Source organism: Salvia splendens, chromosome 15, assembly GCF_004379255.2.
Source record: "Salvia splendens isolate huo1 chromosome 15, SspV2, whole genome shotgun sequence".
In the NCBI taxonomy this organism is placed as follows: Eukaryota; Viridiplantae; Streptophyta; class Magnoliopsida; order Lamiales; family Lamiaceae; genus Salvia; species Salvia splendens.
In genome coordinates this window covers 7,555,831-7,583,394 of record NC_056046.1, presented here as the reverse complement: position 1 = coordinate 7,583,394, position 27,564 = coordinate 7,555,831, and the positions used below count along the sequence as shown (strand labels likewise).

The 27,564-nt window shown below is 36.4% G+C and overlaps 2 protein-coding genes across 2 annotated transcripts; both read right to left on the bottom strand.

Moving 5' to 3' along the window:
• Positions 1-1,629: 1,629 nt before the first annotated feature.
• Positions 1,630-3,085, bottom strand: LOC121769056. The gene is made up of 2 exons (XM_042165721.1): positions 2,547-3,085; positions 1,630-2,042 (listed from the first exon to the last, which is right to left on the bottom strand). The coding sequence occupies exons 1-2, from the start codon at positions 2,929-2,931 to the stop codon at positions 2,026-2,028; spliced, it is 402 nt and encodes a 133-aa protein (XP_042021655.1). The 5' UTR covers positions 2,932-3,085; the 3' UTR covers positions 1,630-2,025.
• An 8,784-nt stretch (positions 3,086-11,869) lies between these two features.
• On the bottom strand, positions 11,870-20,490 carry LOC121766647 (agamous-like MADS-box protein AGL27). Its single transcript, XM_042162923.1, has 8 exons — positions 20,306-20,490; positions 12,968-13,037; positions 12,797-12,868; positions 12,566-12,618; positions 12,365-12,464; positions 12,193-12,234; positions 12,045-12,086; positions 11,870-11,944 (listed from the first exon to the last, which is right to left on the bottom strand). Exons 1-8 carry the CDS (start codon positions 20,488-20,490, stop codon positions 11,870-11,872), a joined length of 639 nt encoding a protein of 212 aa, XP_042018857.1.
• Between the last annotated feature and the right edge of the window lie 7,074 nt (positions 20,491-27,564).

The following is a 27,564-nucleotide window of genomic DNA, read 5'->3' as shown; positions in this document are numbered from 1 at the left end:
ATAACAAGTAAATCCAATTCCCATTATTTATGAATCTAAACTGTAAATGAAAAATAGTCTTATTTTTTTAATTTCATAAAATTAATTTTATAAGTACTATAAATGGAAAATTAAATTAATTTATTATTTAATTGTTTTATCTTTTTCAATTTTATTTGTTATACTTAAGTTATTTTTATTCATATTTAACAATTCACATTTAAATTTGTGTGATTCAGCAATGAAATTATTTTTAGTGATGAAAGGAAGAGGGTAGTAGTAATAGTATTTAATAGTAGTAAGTTTATTGGAATTTATGAAATGCACGCAACCCATAATCGAAATCGCAAAGAAAGAAATAGTCGGTGGAATATAATAATATAGTATTAGTAGAGAAATCCGGAATTGATAGGTGAGAGAGTATATGATTCTGCCACGCAAATTAAGTTAGTGGGCACATGTCCAAAGCTTCTTGGTAACGGGTCCATTTCTATCCTCAAATTACTTACTTCAAAATAATCCAAACAAATATTTTCATGGTGTATAATAATTAATAGAAGTAACCGTCCGGATTAAGATAGAGTTTAATTTATTAAAAGAAAAGAGGTTATATTTTGATAATGGTGAGACAGAAATATATGCTTTGCTTTAGTGAGGTGGTTTCGAATAAATTGAATTGAGACGAGTACATAAATAAGTGTGTGTCCTCACAAAGCAATCCATTATTATTAGTAATTTTGGAGAGAGAGAGAGAGAGAGAGAGGAAGCAGTAATGGCGGATTGGGGGCCGGTGGTGATAGCGGTGGTGCTGTTCGTATTGCTGAGTCCGGGGCTGCTGTTCCAGTTGCCGGGTCGGAATCGGGTCGTGGAGTTCGGGAACATGCACACAAGTGGGCTATCCATTTTGGTTCACACCATTATCTTCTTTGCCCTTATTACTATTTTCCTCATCGCCATTGGCGTCCACATACACACTGGCTAGCCAGCCTTACCCCTCCCATCTTTTCTTGTTTTTTGTTTCCATTATTTGGTTGTTGCTTTTGTTTCATGTTTTATTAAGGTATGTATGTATGTATGTATGTGCTTCTTGTTGTATTTACCTATTTCTTGGCTGCTTTTGTAATTTTGTTTATCAAATTGGATGTAATTGAATGCTTTTTCGGGGCAATGTTACCATTTCCTTTTCACTTTCAATCTACTTATACTCTACTCCTGTCTCGTACAAATATAGACATTTGAATCGGCTTATACTCTTTTATCTCATAATTCCTTCTCTCTCATAAAAATATAGACATTTGAAACAGCTTATACTCTTTTATCTCATAAAATTAAAGAAATTTAAAATGATACTAAAATTAATGCATAATTAATAAAGATTAAAGACGTAAGAAAGAAGGTTAAAAGTAGTTAAAATAATGTTAATAGATAATAAGATTCACCTTATGAGTCGTGGCCTCTATGGCAGTACAAAATATAAATAAATTAATGTATATAAATAAAGAATTGGAGATAACTTTCTATAAATGAAATAGCAAAAAAAATGTGACCCATTAGCAAAAAGAAAAGTGTCCTATATTTATAGGACAAAGGGAGCATTTTATGTATTTCAATTCTATTTTCTATTAAAATTAACATGAGAACAAAGAAGACTAGCACAAAATCATTTGTATTCCAAGAACAAGAAAAAGAAAAAGAGACTTGGGAGGCACCCATAATGAATGACTCCATATTTGAGTAGAAGAAAGTAGCAACATCCATAGTGTCATTATATGATCATTAATACATAATGTACACTATGCTAATAGCAATTAAAAATACTACTCGACACAGTAGTAGTGTACAAAGAGGCTCAACAAAAGCAATGCCTTCAACATGCAACACAGACCTCTGCTCTTGTCTTCTTCTCTGGTCTTGTGGCAAATTGCCAACTCATCCTTTCTCCACATATATATACTGCATGCTTCTGAGCTGCATTTTCTCTTCCTTTACTATCAACACACTCCTATTCAAGAAGCACCACTTCACCCCACCACATCCCTAATTGCTTCACATCACCTTCCACGCTGCAAACATCAATTCAACAATCTCATCAACACTTTGATCCTCACCCTTTTAACCTAACTTAAATGCTAATTATGACCCTGAAACTACTTCAATCATCATCACACCTCAAACAACCAATACACCATGCTTTTCTACTCAATAATCTAGTAATGGAATCCCATTATAACATATCATACCCCTAATAATTTCCCCCAAAATACTGCATCTTTAAAGAGTCAACCTAAAAGATGAACCAAATTACTTAACTTAGAAAGCCAACAATCAAATAAATCAAAATAAAAATTCAATCTTTATGACCCTAAAACTTCTTCAATATCATCATCATCACACCTCAAACATCCAATACACTTTCTACTCAAGAATCATATTAATAGCATTAATCATCCACATATCTTAACCCTAATAGTTATCCCCCCCAAAAAACAGCATCTTTTAAGAGCCAACAATCAAATAAATCGATGAAAACAAAATAAAAATTCAATCTTTAAGGGAGAAATTCTCACGAGCAGCATCAGCATCTTTCCTGGGCGAAGAATTGCAGCACAAAATACTCCTCCCAATCATAGAAATGCTCGAAACCACACCCACAAAGTAGAGAGAAACCACCAAACCTAAAACCCAAGGCATCAACACCAATCCAATAAAAAAGGTCATCGATCCACACAGCATCAGAGACAGAGAAATCCCCAAAAGCAGAGAGGCGAATCCCGCGGGAGTCATCTGCTGGAACGAAGGCCCCTGCCTCCTGCGGCGGTGCGCGGCCGCAGATTGATCGGAGAAGTCGAGGGGCGGCGGCGGAGATCTGATTATATTCAGAACTAGGGCTGAGAGCTCGTGCAAGGCCTTGGAGCGATGATCCTGCTGATTCTGAGGCTGTGTTGCCATCATTTTGGAGCTCCTGTTGCTAATCGGAGGTGAAATTGATGAAGTTGAAAATAGATGAGAGAAGAAGAAAAGTTGTGTTGAGGGGAATTGGGGAAGAAGGGAAGATATATCAACAGAAAAAGCGTGTGTTTATTGCCAATGAGACGGAGAGATGTGGGGACTATCTGTAAGTTGAGTTGCGCCTTTTTCTACTCATCCGTGGATAATTACTTCAAGTTTGGTTTGACAAGATAGAGAGAGGTGCGGATCCTCTGCATTGCACCTCATTGCCCCTACGCTTCACCATGTTGTACTCTCCTAAAAAAAATAGTACTCCTTCTGTCTGCGAATATGAGTCTCGTTTTTCCATTTTAGTCCATCCACAAATAGAAGTTTCGGTTCACTTTTACTATAAATGGTAATAGGGTCTCATCTTCCACTAACTCATTTCACTCACATTTCATTTAAAACTAATATATACAAGTGAGACTCATATTTCACTAACTTTTTTTCACTCACTTTTCTTAACATTTCTTAAAATCCGTGCCGCCCATAAATGAGACTCCTAATAGCGGACAGAGGGAGTAGAAAAATTAGAAAGTGAGCCAGCGAAGCTATCGATTTACTGTTCTAACTGTCGAACTGATATGATCATTGTGTATATAGAATTCTAGGATTAATATATAATACTTCCTCCGTTTTATTCAAAACATTCATATTTCCTCTTTTTAATCTGTGACGTGTGATCATTTTAAATGAGACAAATAGAAGAGTATATTACAGAAAATCAGTCAACTTTATATTTTTAGCATGTTTATCTTTACTCCATCTCTATCATATTTTGTCAATTTTATATTAAAATTCGTAGTCCACTACTAAGATTATTGATAATGGATAGCAGCGCCGGATGCAGGTGGGGTCGCGCAGGGGCGGCCGACCCCACCAATGTCCCCGGAGAACAGCCGGAAGACTCCTCCCAACAGCCCCCGACCCCACGGCATCCGGAATTCCGCCCCATGATTCATCCTTAAACCTCAAGCAGCGCAGCTTTTCCGATGACCTCCATTGTTATTTCCTTTTCCCTTCTTCTTTTTATGTAATGGGCTTAGGTTTTGGCTTTTTATTAATTAAAAAAATACAATCAATACTTTTCTTTTTAACAATTTTATCTTTATATAAGAGTTTAAACTTTATTTATAAATAAGAATTCTCGATTTCTAGTTTAGTTGATCATCTTTTAATCATGTTTTATTACTTTTTTACTTTTATTTTTTAGTAGTTTTTTTATTATCTTTTAATCATGTATTAGTTTTTACTTTTATTTTAAACTAGTAGTAACTAATAAATTTGTTATCTAATTTGAATAAATATAATAATTGCTTTTAATCATTGATTTTAATTACTTTTCATTTAGATTAATGGATACATTTCTTTTATAAAGATTTTGCACTTTCGTCTGTTTTTCTAGTACTAATACTGAACACGACTAAAAGATACATATTCATAACTATTTCCAATGAAATAAGTTTAAGTTAGCTTCAAAATATGAATGCTCATAGAAGTCAATTATCGTGATTAATATAAAATAGGGATATTTCATTTATAATGTATTTTTATTACTATTTTATATATTTAAATATTATTATATTAATTTTCTCGTCCGTTAACCCTACCATTTTTAATTCCTGGATCCGCCATTGATGGATAGATAAAATTTGTCAGAAGGCTTCTATGCCACAAGGGTATCGACGAGAAGCCGATTTGACATCGAAGAATTATCATAATATTTCCGGATCAACTTCTCTGACCATAAAGTTATCATGAAATTGAATACTTACAACCTAAAGTTTAAGGATCAACGTTTTTATTTCAAACGAATTGTTCCTCAACTAACGGATGACTAACAACAAAATTTCTATAATTCATTGAATATGTTAAAGAAATATTTGCACAATAATATCAAATGGCCCTAAATTATTTTATAAAAAGACTTCGTTGCACATTGCGGACGTGTGCGCACAATAATCACATTGTTAGCATTAATTGAGATGATTAAATTAATGAAGACTATAGGGTCTTAATTACAATATAAAAATTGTACGATACACGTAGTTTTATTATGTAAATTTCAGAATTAATAGAAATGAGGATTGCGATGCATGAGAAAGTGTTGGTGCAAGGTACAACACCTGAAAGCACGTGGGCGAAGAGGCAGATTGATTTTGGATAGGAATTAGAGCCAATTGGATTATGACGTAGTTGTGATTGTGTAAGAAGAATCGCGCTTATCTAAACAGACGACGTAGATTGTAGTGAAATCGGTGGCTGCTAGCCCGACACGTCTACGTCGCCGGTGAGCCGCACGCGCTATGTTAAATAATTCTGGTGTGGGCCCATCTTACTTGGGCCTCATCCACTTCGCCCACTAATTACTATACTACTACTAATTAATATAGTTGGTGATGATCACCCATTAATTAATAAGCGATTATAATTAATTTAATAACAACAATAATAGTACTACTATTATTGAATGGTATACACCTTCACACAAGTTGGTTTATAATTATTTATTTTCTAGGAATATTAAGATTATGCATTCATACGAATATGTTATATTGCTAACTCAATACTTAATTGCTAACTATAATTAAATAATAGTCCTTAGATATTTAAAACAAGGGCCAAGATCATCCGCCCCTTGGAATGTCAAGATCAACAAAAATTTGTCAATAAAGATATTAAGGTCAATTTATAACAAATTAGTTGTAATTAACTTTTGAAAAATTTTCCATAACTTTAAAACGCATATAACTTTCTCGATTTAAATTATTTTTTCACACAACATATATCAAATTAAAGATAATTTCATAAGGATTCTAATGAGATCTCACTTGCATATATTCCGATGTCAAAATTTGATTTTTTTTTGAAAATTTTTAATTTTTTCGTATAGCAACAAATGTCAACATAGTATATAAAATATGTCAATATAATATATGTATAATGTCAATCTTAAAGCAATGTGTTGACATAAGAAATGTGTTGACATTCTCAAAGTATTTTGTTGATATTTTCAAAACACTATATTGACATTTTCATCCAAAATCCTAATTTGATAGTTTTTTAACCTTTTCGATTTAATTAATAAAAACGAAAATTACACGTGATAAATTTTAGACTATTAGATTTTTAAAAGCATATGGCCTTAAATTAGTTGTAATTCACAACGGTAGAGAGTGAGTTAACAATTGATCACTCTCCTGCAGTAGTATATATAATAGATGATCAAATACGACTTCTAACTTTAATTATGGCAGAATGACAAAATTCATCGATTGTTAATGACTCCAGACATATTTGTAGTTTTTTGAATTTGGAAGAAAATTTAAAAAGGGAAAGAAAAATGCTGTTGGTGGGGTACAAGGTGTTTTGATTTTGTATTTTCGGGATGTTGAAATTATGTAGCATGGAAAAAGTAACAATCACTGTGGGGACGCAAGTACAAATTTGACTAATACAGATTGACACCTCATAATTCGAAGAGATAGCAAAAGAGAGGATATAAATTGATTAGAGTCATGGTTTACAATATACTAATTGAGCGTGGGGCATATATAATTGCATTGATAATTAGCACTGATACAGACATACTGCCAGCTGAAGTAAACTTTGAAATGCATTTTGTTTTCAATATTGACAAATTTTGCAATTTATATGCAGCACAGTGTATAGCTTGTGGAGTGATTGATTAAAATCTTAAACCAAGCACTATAAAGTAGGATTCAATTTATAATCTTATTCTAGAAAAAAAATATGATATTCTAGGTACCTATTTTATGTGTGATCTTGGTTATGTGTAGAGTAGATGGATATGTTATATACAGTGATAAAAAAAAACATGTGGATGCAATAAGCACAAGACATTGTTAATAATTAAATACTATAGCATTAGGTTTGGGTACCAAATTCTCTCAGAATATAATAATAAAGCTAGATAAGGTAAGGTAAGCCTGTCCAGTCATAACCTGAGCAAGAGGAAGTGGATAAATGGGCTTTATTTTTTTCACTCAAACCGGTAAACGGGCTTCATTTTATGGGCCTTAATTATTTGGGCCAAAATCCATTATGCTTTTAAATGGGCATTATTTTGTGAGCATAATAAATTGGACAAATGGGCTTCAATTTCTCATCCCAAACCAGAAAAAGGGCTTGATTTTATGGATGATTCCCACTGGACCCAAATCAGTTAAACTGTACGATAATCTATCTCTAATCCTAATTTGACAAAATTAGTGAAGGAAAAAAAGGACATAAGACACGTGTTTAGTAGTAATTGGAGGAGCAAGATGAGTGGTGATATACTGAGATAGATAGATAATATCAGTTATTATGTAGTAGACGTAGTTACTACGACTATAATATCCAAATGCATTCCACCACGTGCACACAACCTTTCTTTTTCCGTGCGTTACGTACTAGGATATTACTTCAACATAAAGTCTATTTATATTACATAATCACTTCATCATTCAAATACAACTAAAAACTTATGCATTCATCCTCACTCGGAGTGGCTAACATAACATAGATATTGTGTTTATTGGTTATTGCGTGATGATTGATGAATCATGAACACAACACTTAATATAACCTTGCATTTCTCAGAGGCAGAAATGATCACTTATTCAGTTATTGTTGGCATTGTGTTCAGATCAATAGCAAATCTCTTCCTTTTGCTCCATTTCACCTGTTGTTAATATATGAGTGACGTCATCATGATTCTAGTTTCCAACGTCATCACTTCCAATTTTATTTATATATGTATGTATATATACCTTTCCCTGCAGCATCATCTTCTCTTCTCCCGGCTGCATTTCCTGTTCAAAAACCAGCACTTGATAAATAAGGTGCATCTCCTCCCCTTTTAACTTTACATAATTATGCATCTCTTCAATTCCTTTCTAATTATTGAACGATTTCAATAAAAAGGAAATAGTTAACTCATTTCTTTATATGTTAATGGCTTCATAGGAGATGGAAACCTCTACCTGTTCCTCGAGGCTTGATATAGACTTGAGTAGCAAACCAGTCTGCACAAGCAACAATTAATCAAATTATCCAAGAAGGGGGACTAGGGCGTGTTTATCCAAGAATATATAGAAGAAACGTGATCACTACCAAGTTGATATAGGGCAAGAATGAGGGTTTCACTACTAGTGATTAATGCTTGTCTACTTTGGACTACACTCTACAGTTCGGAATAAAGTACTATATCTAGAAGATGTATTGTACTGATACACGTCGATTAAAATGTCTTTGGCAAAAACGTTTGACCAAATACCATTCTTCTCATCCTAAATATTGCATTGCCTTCAAATTGGAATATCATTTACTTAGATCTCAAAAATCCCTTACTTCATTGGGGTTTCGGAGGAAGAAATCTCCACTAAGCAAGCACCACCGAGCTTTGAGCAAAGATTGGAAGGACCATCTACAACATTTGGAAATTGTGTTTTACATACTGCGAGAATATCAATTTCATTAGAAATATTCGAAATGTGCTTTCGGCCAAACAGAGCTTGAGTACTTAGGCCGCTATATATCGGAGCAAGGAGTTCGTGTTGATGATCGCAAAATTGAGGCCATGTTAACTTGGCCAGTACCTCGGAACATCACCCATCTCCGCGACTTCTTGGGACTAACAGGATATTACCGAAGATTTGTTCGGGACTATGAAAAAATTGCAAGTCCGCTCACCAAGCTTATCAGAAAAGGGTCATTCGTGTGGAACCTTGAGGCGGAAGAAGCCTTAAAAAAATTGAAAGAAGGCATGATTACAACTCCAATTTTAGCACTACCAAAATTTGACGAAGAGTTATTGTTGAGACTGATGCTTGCGGATACGGTATCGGGGCAGTTTTAATGCAAGGAAAGAGGCCTATCGCATACTTGAGCAAAGGGCAAAGCGAGAAGCAGAAGATGCGATCAACATATGAGAAAGAGATGTTGGCAATCTTGGAAGCCGTTCGGGTATGACGCCCCTATCTTTTGGGACGACATTTCAAGATAATCACTGATCAGCGAAGCCTGCGCTATCTTTTAGAGCAGAAAATTTCAACTCCCGAACAGCAGAAATGGCTAATAAAACTCCTTGGATATGACTATGAGATCACTTATCGTCCGGGAAAGGAAAATGGCTCAGCTGACAGCTTATCACGACGTGAGGATATGGCTGAACTATCAGCAATTTTGTCACCACAAACTGACGAACTATCAGCTATCTCGGTTGTCCAGACCAACATATGGTCTGAAATTCACCGAATTTCGATAAAGGATGAAGAGCATTGTCAATTGAGGAAGGATGTGGAGAAAGGGGTGATCATTGATCCTCAACTGACCATCAGTCGGGGATACCTTCTAAGGGGGCAAGGTAGTGGTACCGAAGAACGAAGAACGAAGGCACATGATCATTAGCGAATTCCATGACTCGAGCATTGGGGGTCATTCTGGGGTTTTACGCACTTACAGTCGACTTACCCAAGTATTCTATTGGCGAGGAATGAAGGCAGTTGTACTCAGATATGTACAACAATGGACATATGCCAACGCAATAAGGCGGACACTCGTATGCCGAGTAGGCTGTTGGAGCCTCTCAAAATTCCTGATGTAATCTGGGCTGACATATCAATGGATTTCGTCGAAGGGCTGCCACGATCAACTGGAAAGGATGTGGTGATGGTGGTCGTTGATCGCTTATCTAAATATAGCCACTTTATTGCACTATCTCTTCCCTTTACTGCTGAAAGTGTGGCTGAAGCTTTCATTCGACATGCGGTAAGATTGCATGGTGTTCCCCAGTCCATCGTCTCTGATCACCATAAAATATTCATGAGTCACTTTTGGCAAGAACTGTTTCGCCAAATAGGGACTAAGCTGTGCATGAGTAGTGCATATCACCCTGAGACGGACGGACAAACTGAAGTGACCAATCGGAGTCTAGAACAATACCTACAATGCTTCGTCACTAGTAGACCTCGATTGTGGGAGAGCTATTTAGCATGGGCTGAATTTTGGTATAATATCACATTCCACCGTGCCATCAAGATGACTCCATTCGAAGCTGTCTACGGGCGCCCGCCTCCGGTTGTCGTACCACATGAAACAGGCTCCTCACTAGTGCAAGAGGTTGATGTGGTGTTACGCGCTAGATATGAGGTGCTCAAAGAATTAAAGGTAAATCTTGAACTCGCGAGGCAACAACAGAAAGTGCAGGCCGATAAGGGACGAAGAGCAGAGGAATTTGAAGTAGGAGATTGGGTGTATCTTTGACTACGACCTTATCACCAACAGACTATATTCTGCCGAGCACATCAGAAGCTTGCTAGTAAGTTTTATGGGCCGTTCAAAATATTGCGGCGGATTGGGTCGGTGGCATATGAGCTAGAACTTCCTCAAACTAGCCGCGTACATCCACTGTTCCATGTCTCACTACTCTAACGACGAATGGGTAACGAGGTGGTGCAGGCCACTCCTCTTCCACCACTGTCTGAGCAGGGACGGCCTGTCGTCGAGCCTGAAGAGGTCTTAGCTACCCGTTCCATCTTGCATAATGGTAAGGACCAAGAACAAGTTCTGGTTAAGTGACATCATTTATCCGCTGAGGATGCTACTTGGGAGGCTGTTACAGAGTTGCGGAATAGGTTCCCTCATATCCTACTTGGGGACAAGTCAGTTTTTGAAGACATGAGGGGTGATGAGTCTCAAAAGCTCTCTACCGAACTTAGGCTAATTCCAAACAAGAATGAGGCCCTTCGTCGAGGCACTTGGGTGCGGAAACCATCATGGAAGTTAAGAGGGGCTGCATGAGAATATGCCTGAGTTGGTCCAAGAGTCGCAAATCAAACGGAGAGTCTCTTTCTTTGAAGCAATGCATCTCTTCATTTGAACCATTGTGTCTCTTTCTTTTCTATTACTATTTAAACCGTTGTAGTTTCCTTTGAAAAAGGGAATAAGAAATATTTATTTAATTAGCAGCAAGTTTGCCCTACTTTACCTATTTACTTCTATTCATCCCTTAGATCCGTTATTCTCCTATTCATCCCTTAGATCCTTTATTCTTCTTAATATGGGCCGTTAGATCTCATTCATCAACGATCGGATGATCTGCATTATTACACTATAATGGTGCATTATTAGTCGGTGTGCCTTATTCAACTGAAAATCTGCATTATTAAATGACACGTGGCACCAATCTAACCGTCGGATGACAAAATCGTGGGGCTGAGATTAAAAAGAACAAAGAACAAAAGATACAAAAAGGAAATGAATATATCCATATATATATATATATATATATATATATATATATATATATATATATATCATTAGGGTGCCACTATAGTTAGAGTGACAACGTACCACCAACCTCGTGCTGCCAGGATAGATTCGCCCCGGTTCATGGGCCACAATAATTTGGGACCGAACTCATGAAGGAGTGGATAAATGGGCTTTATGGGCCTCAATAATTTGAGCCCAAAATCACGACACGCTTTTCACTGTCAGCTCGAAATCGGGCATATTCATATAATCATACGGGTGAAAGTGTCATAATAAATCTCTAATTGATTTGACAAAATTAGTCAAAAAAAAGGACAAAGACACGCGTTTAGTAGGAAATAGAATGTCAGTGGTGTAGTTAAATACGCCTATTATGAAAAACCACATGCATTCCACCACGTACACCAACACTTATTTATTTTCCGTACGTACTAATGTACTATACTAGGATATCATTCAACACAAAATCTATTATAATCACTCCATATTACACATACAAGTAGTAGAAGCTTATTCAATCTTCACTCTTCAGGGTGGACAAAAAAGAGACTGAAGATTGCATGAACACAACACTTATATATATATATATATCCCTTGCATTCTCAGAGGCAGAGAGAATCACTTATTCAGGAATCGAGTTCAGATCAATCGCAATTCTCTTCCTCTTCCTCTTCCTCTTCCCCTTGCTCTCATTCACCTGTATTTAATATATCAGTGAGCTCATCTTGATTCCACTTTCCAGCATCATCACTTCCATTTCTTTTTTATATAACTAATCTATTTATGTGTATATGTACCTTCCCCTGCAGCACCTTCTTCTCTTCCTCCAGCAGCTTCTCCTGCTCAAAAACCAGCACGAGATAAATGAGGTAACTTTACATTTCTCTTTACATTATAATAATGGCTTAGACGTCTCCACCAAAAATAGGAGATGGAAACCTCTACCTGTTCCTTGAGGCTTGATATGGACTTGAGTAGCAAACGTGTCTGCACAAGCAACAATTAATCAAAATATTAGTACAGCATAAAAGAGAGAATCAATAGTAATGAAAATTAAGCATAAGAAACCAACAATTGCATTCCATTTATAGATTTTATATAACAGCATGTTAGGTACCTTAGTTTCTCTGGTTTGCATTAGTGCAGTCTCAAATTGTTTCTGGAGATGCATAAAGTCGGTGACTGAGAGGTCGTCGGACGATGGCTCGCCGAGCTTCCTACAAAAATGTATAGGAAAACCTAGCTGTTCATATCACTTAACAAAGTTATAAATATATTAAGTTAAGTAGATAGAGAGCTAGGGATATGAAGTGGCTGCCTATCCACAGTTTGAAGGAGCTCCTCACATGTGAGGAAACTTGAATATTCATCCTGACATGGAAAACACAAAATAACAACATTCACAATATGGAACATACATTTTTTCCTTACAACTATGATCCTAGTGCTAAATATTCCGGAAATTAACCAAAACCGAGCACCACCACTACTTGCTAAACAAATCACACCCAACCCAACTAGGCTAATCCGTAAAACATGTTTCTCTCACCTTAGCTTCTTTGTTTCGATATTTCAAAGAGTTGATGTCGTAACTACGTAATATAAAGTTATAAACCTTATGCTATTCACATGTTGCACAAAGTAAAAAAGTAGTACATGTTTTTCTTTCCCTAAAAACAAACCCTAAACCCACTTTAATTTCATAAACAGATAAGCTTACCTGTAGTGTGGAGGGGATTGCATCTTTTGCTGCTGGATGATTATGATATCGTTGCAGGATCTTACTCATTCTGGATAGCAATTCAAGTTCAGCTAAGTGAGCATGTAAAACAAAATACCAAAAAACAAACGATACAAACGGCAAATGGGTAAAGAATTGACCTCTTAGTCAATAGTATAGTCACTGGGTATATATTTCATCACACAAAGAAGCTAAGTATTCAATGAACATTCCAAATACTTTGAGCTGAATCATAAAATATAAGATAATGCAGGCACAAGGTAGCATAAATCTCATTACTCTAGGTTTGAATATTCTAGGCCCGGGAGTCAAGTATGTTGTTACAAATTGTTTAGATAAATAATCACCCATTCCAGTCTATAGCAAGAAACTCCACTTAGAGTTCCCCATACATCACAATAATGATTTTTAAGATTTATAACCACATCGTGTGTATAATCTGTATGTGTATCTTATCGTCGTTATAGAGAATAACATAAACTTTTCAGTATATAAAAAAAACTACCCAACATTCTGTAACCTGAAACTTGAGAACTTCGCAAGAGCTAAAGAATTGTCTCGATAATTGTTTATTATCACACACATATCTTATGTACTTATCTTTAATGTGAAAGGGAATCCCTTAAGTATTAAATCACACATCCTCGCCCTACTATATATATTCTCTAATGCATACTCTTTTTCAAATTTTGCCAGTTGAATTCACATAATCACATACGGTCGCCGTCCACTACAAAATCATTCATAAATCTATAACATGCAGACTCAAGTGAACCAAAGTAAATAGGATAAGCCCCATGACAAAAATTGCTACTGTAACACTTCAAGAAAACTCCTCGGGCAGTCTGCCCCATGAAAACACATTTAAAAAATGTACCTACAAAAAACATACTATTAACAATTTATAGGTTAACCTGTAACTCACTCATTCTGTTAATACTATGCATTTCTTTCATAATATTCTGTAATATGCCAACACAAGAGAAGCCAATCTCCACAAAGGTAAGAGGGTGTATTAAGCCAAGTTCTTCAGCATGCTAGATGTACCTTTAGTCTAATTTTGAGATACAAATGATCAGGATAACTAAATAAAAAGTAAACTTGTCCGTTTTTACTAATCAGACAATCAAACACATCAATTTCCACAAATATATCTCATACTCTGTATGACAAAATATCGTTTATGCTTACCGGTCTCCAAATTTCCAAGATGTTAATACACATTGTTTCACCAAATTTTTTTACAAATGCATGGTTCGACCAAAGAGCTAAGATGCTGTGTTTTGTTACTTAACGAATTGTGTATTCTTTTGTTATAATAGATAAGAGAAATATAAAAGATTATACAAAATCCATACGTACTGGTCAACATTCTATAACCTAGTAAGAGCTTATAAGATCTTTTCTACCCTAGATTTTTATCCTACAAAGATCCAATGGCACATTTCTTGAATGTCAAAGTGACTCCTTTCAGGGGCATTTCCTTTTGAGGATAAGTCTAGGAAGAGAAGAATTAGTATAATCTAATTCATTGTTTGCTAAGATGGATTGGAAATTTGGATTACCCTAGGCCTTTGATAATTTGGAAATGACACTTAAATGTAAGGTATGTGTAATATAAGTTTTTTTTAAGGTTAATTCTCTTCTCTATATCATTACCTCTATTTTTCCTTCTAAAGCAAAGAAGTGGAAATTGGGGCTTGGGTGGAGTTGAAGAGGAAGAAACCAAATAAGGATCATTACGCCAACCAAGATCAATGTGGCTTAAAGTTCCTTACCCATACTGGCCTAAATTCCCGAAGACCATTTTCCACCACCGTGATCTAGATGATATGATCGGTCACTTTTCTCCAATATAAGAGACAAGAGGACTTCGTGAAATAATGCATTATGTGATTGTTATACCCACATCTTGGCGCGTAGGAAAGGAAGATCCAAAGTGTAGAAGATTATGTTAAGAGTATTGGGTGAGACCTCAATCATATAAATCTTATCAACCATGAAATGTAAACGCCATCTAATGTAGGGTAAGTGTAAACGCCATCTAATGTAGGGTAAGTGTAAACGCCATCTAATGTAGGGTAAGTGTAATCTAAGGTTTTTTTAGGTTTTCCTTCCTCACTATATCATTACCTTTATTTCGTATTCCAAAGCATAAAAGTGGAAACAAACTAGGGTGGAACTGAAAATGTAGAAAAGAGAGACAAAATGAGAATCATACGCTTGCGCCGACTAAGATCAATGTGCCTTAAAGTTCCTTACCCTTATTGGCCTCAATTCCCAAAGAACCTTTGTCACCACCCTTGATCTAAATTATATGATTTGTCACTTTTCTTCAATACAAGAGTCATGAGGAACCAATATAGAGATTGGGGAACCACTACATTCATGATTAACCAATAGTCTTTGTACATAAATATGTATACCATATCAAATATGTGTTCACATGAAAAAGAAAATTGACTATCTAAACATCGAAATGAAAAAAATAGGCATGTCTAGGTTGGACATGTTATAAAAATAGTCATGTGTAGTTTGATATATAAGTTGGATATGTACGAGTGTAGATGAAGATTCTAGGGGTGGCAAATCGTGCAGATTGGGTCGTTATCGGGTCATAACGACCCAACCCAATAAGGCCTAACCCGAATCTGACATGTTAAGAAAACTCTAAACCCGAACACGAACCCAACTTGCTACCTTCAAACCCGAACACGACCCGCATCCGACACGAACCTGTTAACGACACGATATAATTTGGGTTGACACGATACGATAACGACCCGAACCTGATATTACACGATTATAACCTAATATTACATGATTAAATCTAATATTACACGATCAAACCTTATTTTTTAACCTAATTTGCACGATTAAAATTTGTTTTATATGATTTACACCTGATTTACAATAAATTTAAAAATTAAAGTAAAATATATTTTTTTAATAATAATAAAAATAATAACATTATTTCTTAATGGGTTATCCGTATCCAACCCGAACCCAACCCGAAATTATCAGGTTCTTAACGGATCAACCTGATAAGGACACGAACCCAATAAGACTTGATCCAAACCCAATAATTCCGTGCGGATTCTTGTCAGATTATCGTGTCGTGTCAAAAATTGCCAGTAGCCCTAGATGATTCTAATGGTATTGATGATGAAGAATTAGATAAACTATGATGTTTTGATTACGGTTAGGTCTTATCATTGAATAACTAAACAATATTACAAATACTTATGTCTTGAATATTATTTTTTTGAAACTTCTGTGTTATCTATCTATGTTTCATAATTATATTATAAGTACTAGTTTTTATGAAATTGTTATCTTTAGTATAAGGTTCATGCCTTAGAGTGACTAAAGGTTTATATGGGTTCTTAACCTTGTAACCCAACTACGTTTCACGTGATTCCACTTTTTTGTTGCATGATTAAGATATTTTTTATTATCGATGCAATTATATTAGCTCTTTGATTGCTTAGAACCAATGACATCATAGGAAACAATCAAGACATGTATTAATTATTGTTATCATAGGAGGATGCCGAAGAGTTCGAGCAACCATACAAAGGATGAAAACAATAAAATAAAAGAACCATGCAAAGCTAACCGTTTTGGATGTAACTTGAGTGTGAATCACAACTGGAAAATGTCCTTACATGTGGAGTGCAAGGACATAATGAACCAATGAAGCTAAGCACATGAGAACACAAGACAGCTTGTTTTCAATTATACACTTGTTTGTAGTTGTTGAAATGAGTCACTCACCCCTTAAAATGCATCTTAAGGGAGAGGGTTATCCAAGAAATATAAAGAGATATAATCCTATCAAGTAGATTTGGGACAACAATGTTAACACACCCCAACACGTGTGGGACGGAATGCACATCGGACTTAGACACGTGGAACACGTGAAATAAATAGATCCATCATCAACTTAAACCTAGTATGATAGTTTGTAGAAATGGGTTAATCATGACTCACCCCTTTAAAAGCCCTAATCAAAGAGGTAGGGAGTTATCCAAGAATATATAGATGAGATAAGATTACTAGCAAGAGGATAAGTGTTTCAACAGTAATTATTAATGCTTGCCTACTTTGACCTATACTTTGACCTATAGTTTAGAGTAGAGTACTATATATATGGAACATGCCTTGCACTAATACACAACAGCATACATCGATGAAATTGACTTTGGCAAACTTATGACCAAATACCATACGTCTCATCCTAAAATTGCGGTGTCTTCAAATTGGAATATCATTTAACAATCCCTTTTTCCTCATAGTGACATTTTTCATGGTGTTTTGGAGGAAGAAACCTAAAGCAACCATTGGGCTTTGAGCAAGGTCCTCCTAACATGGTTTGTAAGCTGAACTAAGCCTATATGGTTTAACGCAAGCATAGAGCTAGACGTTCCTCATTGTTAAGTCCATGCAACTCTATCTTTGTTCCCTAAACACATCTTTGTTTACCATGCTTGAAAAACAAAAACCACTTATCTTTTGATCTATGTGGAAGATATGCTTCGCCGCCGTTGATCATCCATAATAGTCATTTGAGAAGTTATTAACAAACTTAACAACAAATTTTTCCTTAAGATCTAAGGGAAGTTAGATATTTTCTTTGAACATAAATTGTGTGTACCACGCAAGGACTCCACTTGAGCCTAACAACATCATTGTTTCTTCAAAGAGTGCACATGGCCGATGCAAATGGGTATCCTACACCTAAGATATCAAGCTAGAGAATGCCTAAAACTGAAAGAAACCCAACCATTTTAGAAAAAAATGCATAGATAGTTAATGGAGCATTGCGATACCCTACCATCACAAGGCCAAAAATAAGGTTTTGGTTTAGGCAGTAAGTGAATTAACTTGGGTAACTTCCCTACATCATGAACTATGGATAAATTGTCTACGACAGTTATTTAGGCTATTTAAGCTATTTAGGGAGATAAATGCATCATGACTGCATTGGCTTCAAGTCTTGTGTTGCATGATATACATTGTGAAAGATAGGGTTGCATCTTGAACGGTCGAATTGAGGCATGTGCCATCCTTGGACCAAATCACAAATATTCTCAACCACTAAGTTATTAATTATTCTCAAGGCTCGGGAATAAACTCGACATTTTCAATTATCTTTGATCTGATCGAGGGGAAGTTTTAACAAAATATGTTTGGCTAATGAAAAACCTTTGGTATTTAAGTGTTCGAGAGAAGTCTCAAGTTAAGTACCTTTATACTACAATTGTTAGCTACATTAATTCAAACATCAAATCTTTTCTTATTTTCAGGCATTAGTTTGCTTGCACATCAACTCTACTCCGATACACCTATTTGAAATTCAACCATAACAATGCTACCTAAATATGGTGTTTTTTAATTAAAAAAACCCATAACAATTAATGCTACCTAAATATGGGTAGCACTTTTATTAAGTATGTTTTAAATTGTTAAAAAATTGTTTCCCGGTTTTAATAATTAAATTTATATTAATACATACCTCTACAATGTTTCAATATTATAGTAACGTTGAACATTGTTGGGACCACTCTCCCATGACTTGAGTTTGGATATCGAAGATGGAAAGATGTCCTTACATGCTCATATCCCGGGAATCGATTACACGCTACTTGCCCGGATGGACAAAATTAGAGCACTGATAACTCGTTGTTGGCTTATCAAGAACTCATTATAAATTTGCATCTATTAAGTTGTGTTGCATCATTTTTTTAGCACCACATACTTATTTCATGCAAAAATGCCCTGGATTTTTAATTTTTTTAATCAAGCTGGGCTATATATTTTATGGATTCAAAGGAGAAAAACTTTTGAGAGTATAATAATCGATAAGATAATATATATAGTCTACACTTAGTTAAATCATTATTCATATTTTATGAACAATATCACATCTTTTATGGATACAAAGAGACATTCTTTAATGATGTTTTAAATGAATAGTTAGATAAGAAACTACATCTAAGATAACATGCTTTAACAATGTTTTAAATGAAATAGTTAGATAAGAAAATACATCTAAGATAACATGCTTTAACAATGTTTCAAATGAAATAGTAAGATCAGAAACTTCATCTAAGATAACATGATTTAACAATGTTTTAAATGAAATAGTAAGATCAGAAACTACATCTAAGATAACATGATTTAACAATGTTTTAAATGAAATAATAAGATCAGAAACTTCATCCAAGATAACATGATTTAACAATATTTTAAATGAAATTGTAAGATCAGAAACTATATCTAAGATAATAAATAGACATATTTAACAATGTTTTAAATGAAATAGTAAGACGTGCATATTTATGAGTACAAAGAGCTAGTCATTGACAATAGTACTAAAATCTGCAAAAATGTTAATAATGGCTAATCAAGCTGATTCCATTAAAAAATGGCAAGGGTTGTGCTTGTTGGGGACATGATCTAACATGCATGTTGTACATTTAGGTGAAACAATGTGAATGAGACTAAACTACCTAAAATATATCCCAATATTTATCAAGTTAGCCAGTGATCTTTTATACCATGCTAGTAGTAGTATATTGCTATGTATCTTCCACCATGAAAAGAGGGTAAAATATCTTCTAAGCATTGAAAGGAAATATAGACAAGTTTCCAAAAGTCACCTCTGCACAAGGATATGACCCTTTGATGAATGCAAGAATAGTTTCATCAAAAACAAAATCACATAAACAAACATGTAGTACTACTAAATATCAAGGGGAGTTGGTATATTCACCTTATTCTCTCCTTAATCTCTTTAATTACATGTCACCTAAAATCTGAAAATTGGTTAACTGCAGTTGGCTGCTTATGTTTTGATACTACTATTATATAGGAGTACTACATTTTGATTGATTAAGTTTCAAACAGATGACTAGGGTTAAGATACTATTCACATGCAGATGTACATACACAATAAAAGGATTATAACATTCAAGAATACAAAGCTGCAGCTGAAAAGGCTTCAATTAATCGCCTCTAATTAAACTATAGCAAGCAGGCTTCCCACAAAGGAGGGGTGTTTATCTGAATTTAAGAAATGTCCAACTCCATGAAAGTTTAATTGTTTTTTCAGTTCAATTTCAATTCCAGTGAGCCTGAGCAGGAAAATACATGGCACAATCTACATATATAGAATAATAGAAATATATATTGAAGGAACGAGAAGTGAATTAAAGCCACCATTAATTAAGATATTGATTTAAATATTAAGAGAAATTTAATCACCATAGGCATTAATTAAAAAAAATAAAATATACTGTAAAATAATAAAACCTGGTGGTGCTGCTGTACTGGTAGAGCTTGCCGGGAGAGGAAAAGATGATGAGAGCGACGTCGACATCGCAGAGCACCGATAACTCCTTTGCTTTTTTGAACAATCCATTTCGGCGCTTGGAAAAGGTAACCTGGCGCGAGCTTTTATCTTCGATTCGCTCAATCTTGAGTTTCCTCCTCCCCATTGTTACAATTACCCATTCGAATTAGGTCTCAAAATCATTGATTTAAATAGGGAGAAAGAGGAAGGGGATAAAGGAGAAGAAAGGGTTGAAACTTGAAACGCAGAGGCTTGTGTGCAGAAGGTTTGAAAGACATGACGTTGACGGATTTTTCACCACGTCTGCTTTCATACTCATACATTTCCCTCCTTTATTATATTCTCCTTTAAACAACTATGGCCGACTCTAGTGTTCTATTTTTAGTGAATTAAATTACTACTACTATTTTAAGAGTAAATAGAAATTACTTCACAAATAACACTTTAACTAACTAATATAGTCTTAATTAAAACCCCCTCTTCTTACTTAAAATAAAATAGTGTAGATAGTTTGGGACGAGACAAAACTATAAAGTGCAAGTAATATGAGATGGAGGGTGTATTATTATTATGGATTTGGAATTTTGGATTAATTCCCTAATAATGATTTTTGCAATACTCCCCTAGTCTCATAAAAATAGAGAATGTTTTCATTTTATTGGTCCGTCCTATAAAAATAGTCAATTTCTATTTTTGGTATTTTTTCTCTCTAATGGGATGAAATTCATTCTACATTAATAATACTTAAATCATTTTTTCCTTCCATCTATCTTACTTTAATTATCAATTGTGTATTAAAATTTATATCGTCTAAAGAGTCATAATTTTTATGGGTGGATGGAGTATAGAATAGCTCAAAGGGTGTAACAGTTAGGTCTGTTTCAACTTTCAATAACTAGCATTCAAGAGCACAATGGGACAACAAGAACCTTGATTTGGTCTGGTGTATAATTACTACATAAAGCATTTAATTGATTAAAGTTCAGGTTGCATCAACAGGATGTAACTATTTAATTTAACTAAATGAATTGTTTAATTAAGATTATCTATCGACTGATCAATAAAATAAATATTCCATGTTTCAAAGTTTTTTCTTTACAGTAAAATGTAGAGGGAAAAAAATAGTGTTCTTTTCGTTGAATCATTTTGTCCATAATAGTACTAATAGTTAGGTTCATATATTAGTTTTAATAAATTGAGTTGGGCATTATAATTATATATATATATATATATATATATATATATTTTAATAAATTGAGTTGGATATTCAATTATAATTAATAGTAATTAAACGAAAATAATTTGGGAAAACCTCCACTAACACAAAGTGACAAAACACTGTTTTTTTTGGGATAAGTTTTTAGAGATGAGTTTCCTCGCATAGAGACAAAATATCAATTTATGTAAGGTATGTTTTAATTTATCAAAGAAGAAGATAAAGATGGCAGCTTGTTATGCTTGTCTTCTACTTATGCCAATATTAATTATTAAGGCAGGAAAAACCTCTACAAAGTTTAGTTCCTCACAAAGTTTCTAGGGATAAGTTCCTAAAGAAGAAGAAGATGCAGCCTGCATGGCGTCATTCTTATACTAAGATTAATATTAAGACATGTCTTAATAATCTTATATGCATTGTCATTATTATTTAAGATCCAAATTAATGTTATACTATTAGTTTTAGTTAAATAATAGTAATTTTTTATTTTAAATAGAATAAATGCTACCCTCGAAGTCGAACCCGGAAAACAGGCTTGTCACAGGAAACCATTGGCCCAAAAACCCAGTACCATTTCTTAAAGATGGTAATCGAGAGAGGCGATAAGTAGAAGAAGATTCATGGTGGCTAGAGATAAAAGAGAAGACAAGTGTTTTGTAATTTTCTGTTGTGTTTTATTTGATGTAGAACATTCTCTTATATAGAGATATTACAACTCTTAGGGACTCCCCCTAATTTATTATTTGTCTAGGTAAATCCTCCCTATTAAATGTAATAACAAATACCAAGTAGTTGGTACTTGCAATACGGCTAACTAGCCGTTATGTCTCTTCATTTGACACTCCCGCTCAAGTTGAGCGACGGTATCTCCGATGTTCAACTTGGACAGAATTTCTCTAAAACTCTTTGGATTGACTGCCTTAGTTAGAATATCAGCCAATTGTTCTTCTGATGGAATAAAAGGGAACTCTATAATTCCTCCTTCCAGTTTTTCTTTTATGAAGTGGCGATCAACCTCGACATGCTTGGTTCTGTCATGTTGTACTGGATTTTCTGATATGCTGATTGCTGCTTTATTGTCACAGAATAGCCTACTCTTACGGTTTGGGGAAAAACCGATCTCAGTAAGCAACCTTCTTAGCCACATAATCTCCATGAGCCCACTTTTAATTCCTCGGAACTCTGCTTCAGCACTTGATAAAGCAACGACTTTTTGCTTCTTACTTCTCCATGTGACCAGGTTGCCTCCAATAAATGTGAAGTATCCGCCAGTTGATTTTCTGTCGACTGGATTACTTGCCCAATCGGCATCTGTATAGCCATCCACTTCGAGATCCTTCCCTCTTTTTAAGAATATTCCAAAGTTTGATGTTCCCTTGAGATACCTGACAATTCGCAAGGCTGCATTCATATGTTCTTCTTGTGGTCGGTGCATGAACTGACTAATAACTCCAACTGCATAAGCAATGTCTGGTCTGGTATGTGAGAGATAAAGCAATTTTCCAACCAACCGTTGATATTTCTCTCGATCTGCAGGCTCAGCTCCTTCAACAATTTTAAGCCCATGGTTTGGTACCATTGGTGTGTCGGCTGGCTTGCAGTCTAAAAGGCCTGTTTCTGCCAATAGATTGAGAACATATTTTCTCTGTCTTAGAAATATTCCATGCCTTGATCTCAATACTTCTATTCCCAAGAAGTACTTCAGGGGGCCAAGATCTTTCATGTCAAATTCCTTGAAAAGATTGGTCTTGAGGTTATTGATTTCTTCTGTATCATCTCCTGTGATAATCATATCGTCAACATAGATGATAAGGCATGTAACCCTATCCCCTCTCCTTTTCGTGAAGAGTGTATGATCAGAAAGGCTTTGTTTAAATCCATGTTTGATCATGGCTTGGCAAAACCTTCCAAACCATATCCTCGGGGATTGTTTTAGGCCGTATAAGGTTTTCTTCAGTCTGCACACCTGTCCAGGACCAAACTCGCCATCAAATCCTGGTGGAACTGTCATATATACTTCCTTGTCCTTTTCCAATTCTCCATGGAGAAAAGCATTAGTTACATCCAACTGATGTAGTGACCAATCCTTACAAGCTGCAACTGACAATAATGCACGGATGGTGTCAAGCTTGGCAACTGGGGAGAAAGTTTCATCGTAGTCAATCCCATAAACTTGAGTGTATCCTTTAGCCACCAATCGCGCCTTGTATCTCTCGATTGATCCATCTGCACGTCTTTTTATGGTGAAAACCCACCTACATCCGACTGGTTTTTTTCCTTCTGGAAGACTACACTTTTCCCATGTTCCGTTCTTGATTAGAGCATCAACCTCCTTCTTCATAGCTTCCCTCCAATGTTTGTGTTTGACTGCTTCTTGGAACGACTGAGGAATTTCTTCTTCTTCATATAGGGCTACCTCGAATGCACGGGCCATTTCTGTGAGGTGTCCTTGAGAGATGTTTGCCACAGAATATCTTGTTTTTCTCCCTTTCCAGTCTGGAGAATATCTCTTGGGAGGAATTCCTCTTGTACTTCTGAAAGGTAGTTCATACTGCTTGTTATTGTCGTTTCCACTCCCGGTGTCTTCTTCCCGACTTATCCTGTCAATGTTAGTGATTTCCAATGGAACTGTGTTGGCTTCAGAATCGTTTACCTTAGGATTTTCAGACGAGGTTGATGGTTGGGCGGTCTCCTCGACATCCATGGATTGACTAGTGGACTGTGATAGTTCGTTGGTATGATTCTCTTCAACAATTTCTTCTGTGACAGGTTTGGGTCCTTCCCTTGACTCGTCTCCCCCTTGGGTAGATTCGGGTTGCTGGGTGGTTGATTCTGTTGGGATATACAGCCAACTTAGTGGGTCACTATCTGGACTATGTGTTTGATTCTCCCCCTGACCGCTAGGTTGGCTGTAGTAGTATTCGGTTTCCACAAAGTCACAGTTCATGGTTGTGTACATGTGTTTAGTCACGGGGTCATAACATCGGTACCCTTTCTGATTAACCACATATCCTAGGAAGACACATTTAACGGCACAAGGAGAGAATTTGGTACGGTCATGTTTGGGAATGTGGACGAAAACCGTACAACCAAAGACTTTTGGTTCAAGAGTGAGATGGGTTGGTTTTTGTATGGCTTCATGGTTGATAAAAGTATCTATGGGAGTTTTGAAATTGAGGATACCTGTTGGGAGCCGGTTCATGAGATAAACCGATGTGGCTATAGCTTCCGGCCAAAAATGTGTGGGTATTTTAGATTCGATGAGGAGAGCTCTGGTGATTTCTAGGATGTACCTATTTTTCCGTTCTGCTACCCCATTCTGTTCAGGCGTATAGGCACAAGAAGTTTGGTGAATAAGGCCTTTGTCAACAAAGAAAGCTTTCATGTTTGCATTTATGTATTCCCCCCCATTATCAGACCTTAGGACCTGGATATTTTGTTTATACTGAGTCTGGACCATACTGTAAAACTGGGTGAATTTGTCGAATACCTCCGATTTATTTCTTAAGAAATATACCCAAGTCATACGAGAAAAATCATCAATAAACAAGAGAAAATATCGGAAGCCCTGTCCCCCATGGATTGGGGCAGGACCCCACACATCCGAGTGAACTAAAGAAAAAGGGGTAGACACACGAGTATTATTAAGCTTAAAAGAATGACGATGACTTTTAGCAAGATGACAAGTTTCACAATCAAGAGAGTGCATGCTAGAAGCAATCTTAGGAAACAACATTTTCATGTACCCTATAGAAGGATGTCCTAACCGACGATGTAAAAGCCAAGTCTTCCTTGTAGTTAATCCATGAGTCAGTAATGCCGTACTTTGTTGAGTTATCTCGTCCACATAGTACAGTCCACTTCGTTCAGTGCCACGCCCAACTATCGTCCCCGTCTTGGTATCCTGTAATATACAAAAACGAGGTTGCATCAGTAACTTGCAATTTAGTTCCTTTGTCACATGACTGACGGATAAAAGCTTATTTGAGAAAGTCGGAACGAGGAGGCAGTTAGAGAGCCGGAGAGTTGGAGAAATATCAATGGTACCCGCCCCCTCTACTCGAGCTAAATCCCCTCCTGCAGTTTGGACATAGGCTTTGGTAGGCTTAGATATGTGGATGAAATCTGTTGGATCAAAAGAGATTGTATCGGTAGCACCACAATCAAAGATCCATTGGCTATCTTTCTTTGCAACAGTGGTGGATGAAGTAAAGGCTAAGGCTTTAAAAGAGTTTTGGCACGGTATAGTAGGCTGAAAACGAAGATCGTGTGATTTGTTTGGGGTAATTTCGGAGTTTTGAAAAATGTTGGGGCTGATTTGCAGTTGTTTAGAAATATTGGGCTGATTTTGGTATTTTATGGAAGTTCGGTGGTATTTTCTAGAGATAGTGCTAAAATTCGCCGCCTCCTTATGAACCCTAGCTGCTGGTTTCATTCTTCCTCCATCCTTACGATTTTTCGGTTCCATTTCCGATTTGTCTCTGATCGGTGATGAGATGGGGCCGTCGGGGATTTGATTACCTTCTGACCATGTCCGGGCGACCGCGACGGATGCAGTAGCCTTGCTCTCGTTGTCTCCGTCGCTGGTTGACGGACCGCGACCGTTCCCTGGTTGAGTTGGCTTGCCTATGCTGCCCGCCGTGTTGCCGGTGTTGGTAGCTCGGTCGCCAACTGCTGCGGCCGCCGTCGCTCTATTTCCACCGACGCGATTACGATTTTGTCGAGACTTCTTCATGTCTTCCCACCAATCGGGAAATCCGTGGAGATGGAAGCATGTTTCAGCGGTATGTTTCTTCCCTCCACAGTGGTTGCATGTTAATCTGCTCTTGTCTGTGTTTTGGTGGAATTTGGGCGGCGGCGGTGGTCTGCTCCGGTCGACTGCTGCTAATCCGGCACCGATTCCTGTTTCTTGTGAGTCGCCTGTGGGTTTGAGAACCCGTTCATTGGCTGATTCACGCCTAACCATTGCATATGCGTTTCTTACTGTGGGTACCGGCTCTTTGTTTAAGATCTCCCTCTTTATGGTATCGTATCTGTCGTCTAGGGCCCATAGAAATTGATATAGCCTATGTCTCTGTATGATTTTGTTATATTTCTCTATTGTTGATGGGGTATCCATAGGATTCGGATCCCTTTCATCGATAGAGATCCAGAGGCTTTGAAACTTGTTCCACAGGCATTCGAGACTCATGTTTCCTTGCTTCATGTTGTATGCCTGTCTGTGTAGGTCTGAAACTTGAAATGGATCGGCTCCGCTTGCGTACGTGATAGCCAGACCCTCCCATAGGTCTCGGGCCGTCGCGTATTGTGAAACTTCATTGATGAGACTTGCTTCGACGTTGTTGATAATCCAGTTATAGCAGCAGTAATCTCTCTGTTGCCATTTGGGGTAACTGGGATGATTGGCTGGAGGGGGGTCGGTTACTCCATTTATGTGAGACAACAGACCCTTGCCTCCTATGGCTCGCTCCATCGGGTTTTTCCATAGGGGATAATTATCCCCATTGAGCTTACTTTGGACATGAACCTCTCCCAATGATTCTGGTTGGTTTGAGGGAGGAGGTGGTGGTTGTTCCTGAGGTTTTGGTGGTATATTGATCTGTTTGAGGAACTCAGCCAATTGGGCAGCAAATTCCCCTGGAAAACTCACCAAAGGTTGGTTGGTGTTTGTAGTTTCTGGGTCAGATTCTGACATGGCTATTTTCTGGTTTTTGCAGGTTTTAAAAAAGGCCGGGAAAGGTATATCCGGGACGGTGATGAGAATTTTCTGAGTCCCACACCACTTTAACCTGCTCTGATACCATCTTAAAGATGGTAATCGAGAGAGGCGATAAGTAGAAGAAGATTCATGGTGGCTAGAGATAAAAGAGAAGACAAGTGTTTTGTAATTTTCTGTTGTGTTTTATTTGATGTAGAACATTCTCTTATATAGAGATATTACAACTCTTATGGACTCCCCCTAATTTATTATTTGTCTAGGTAAATCCTCCCTATTAAATGTAA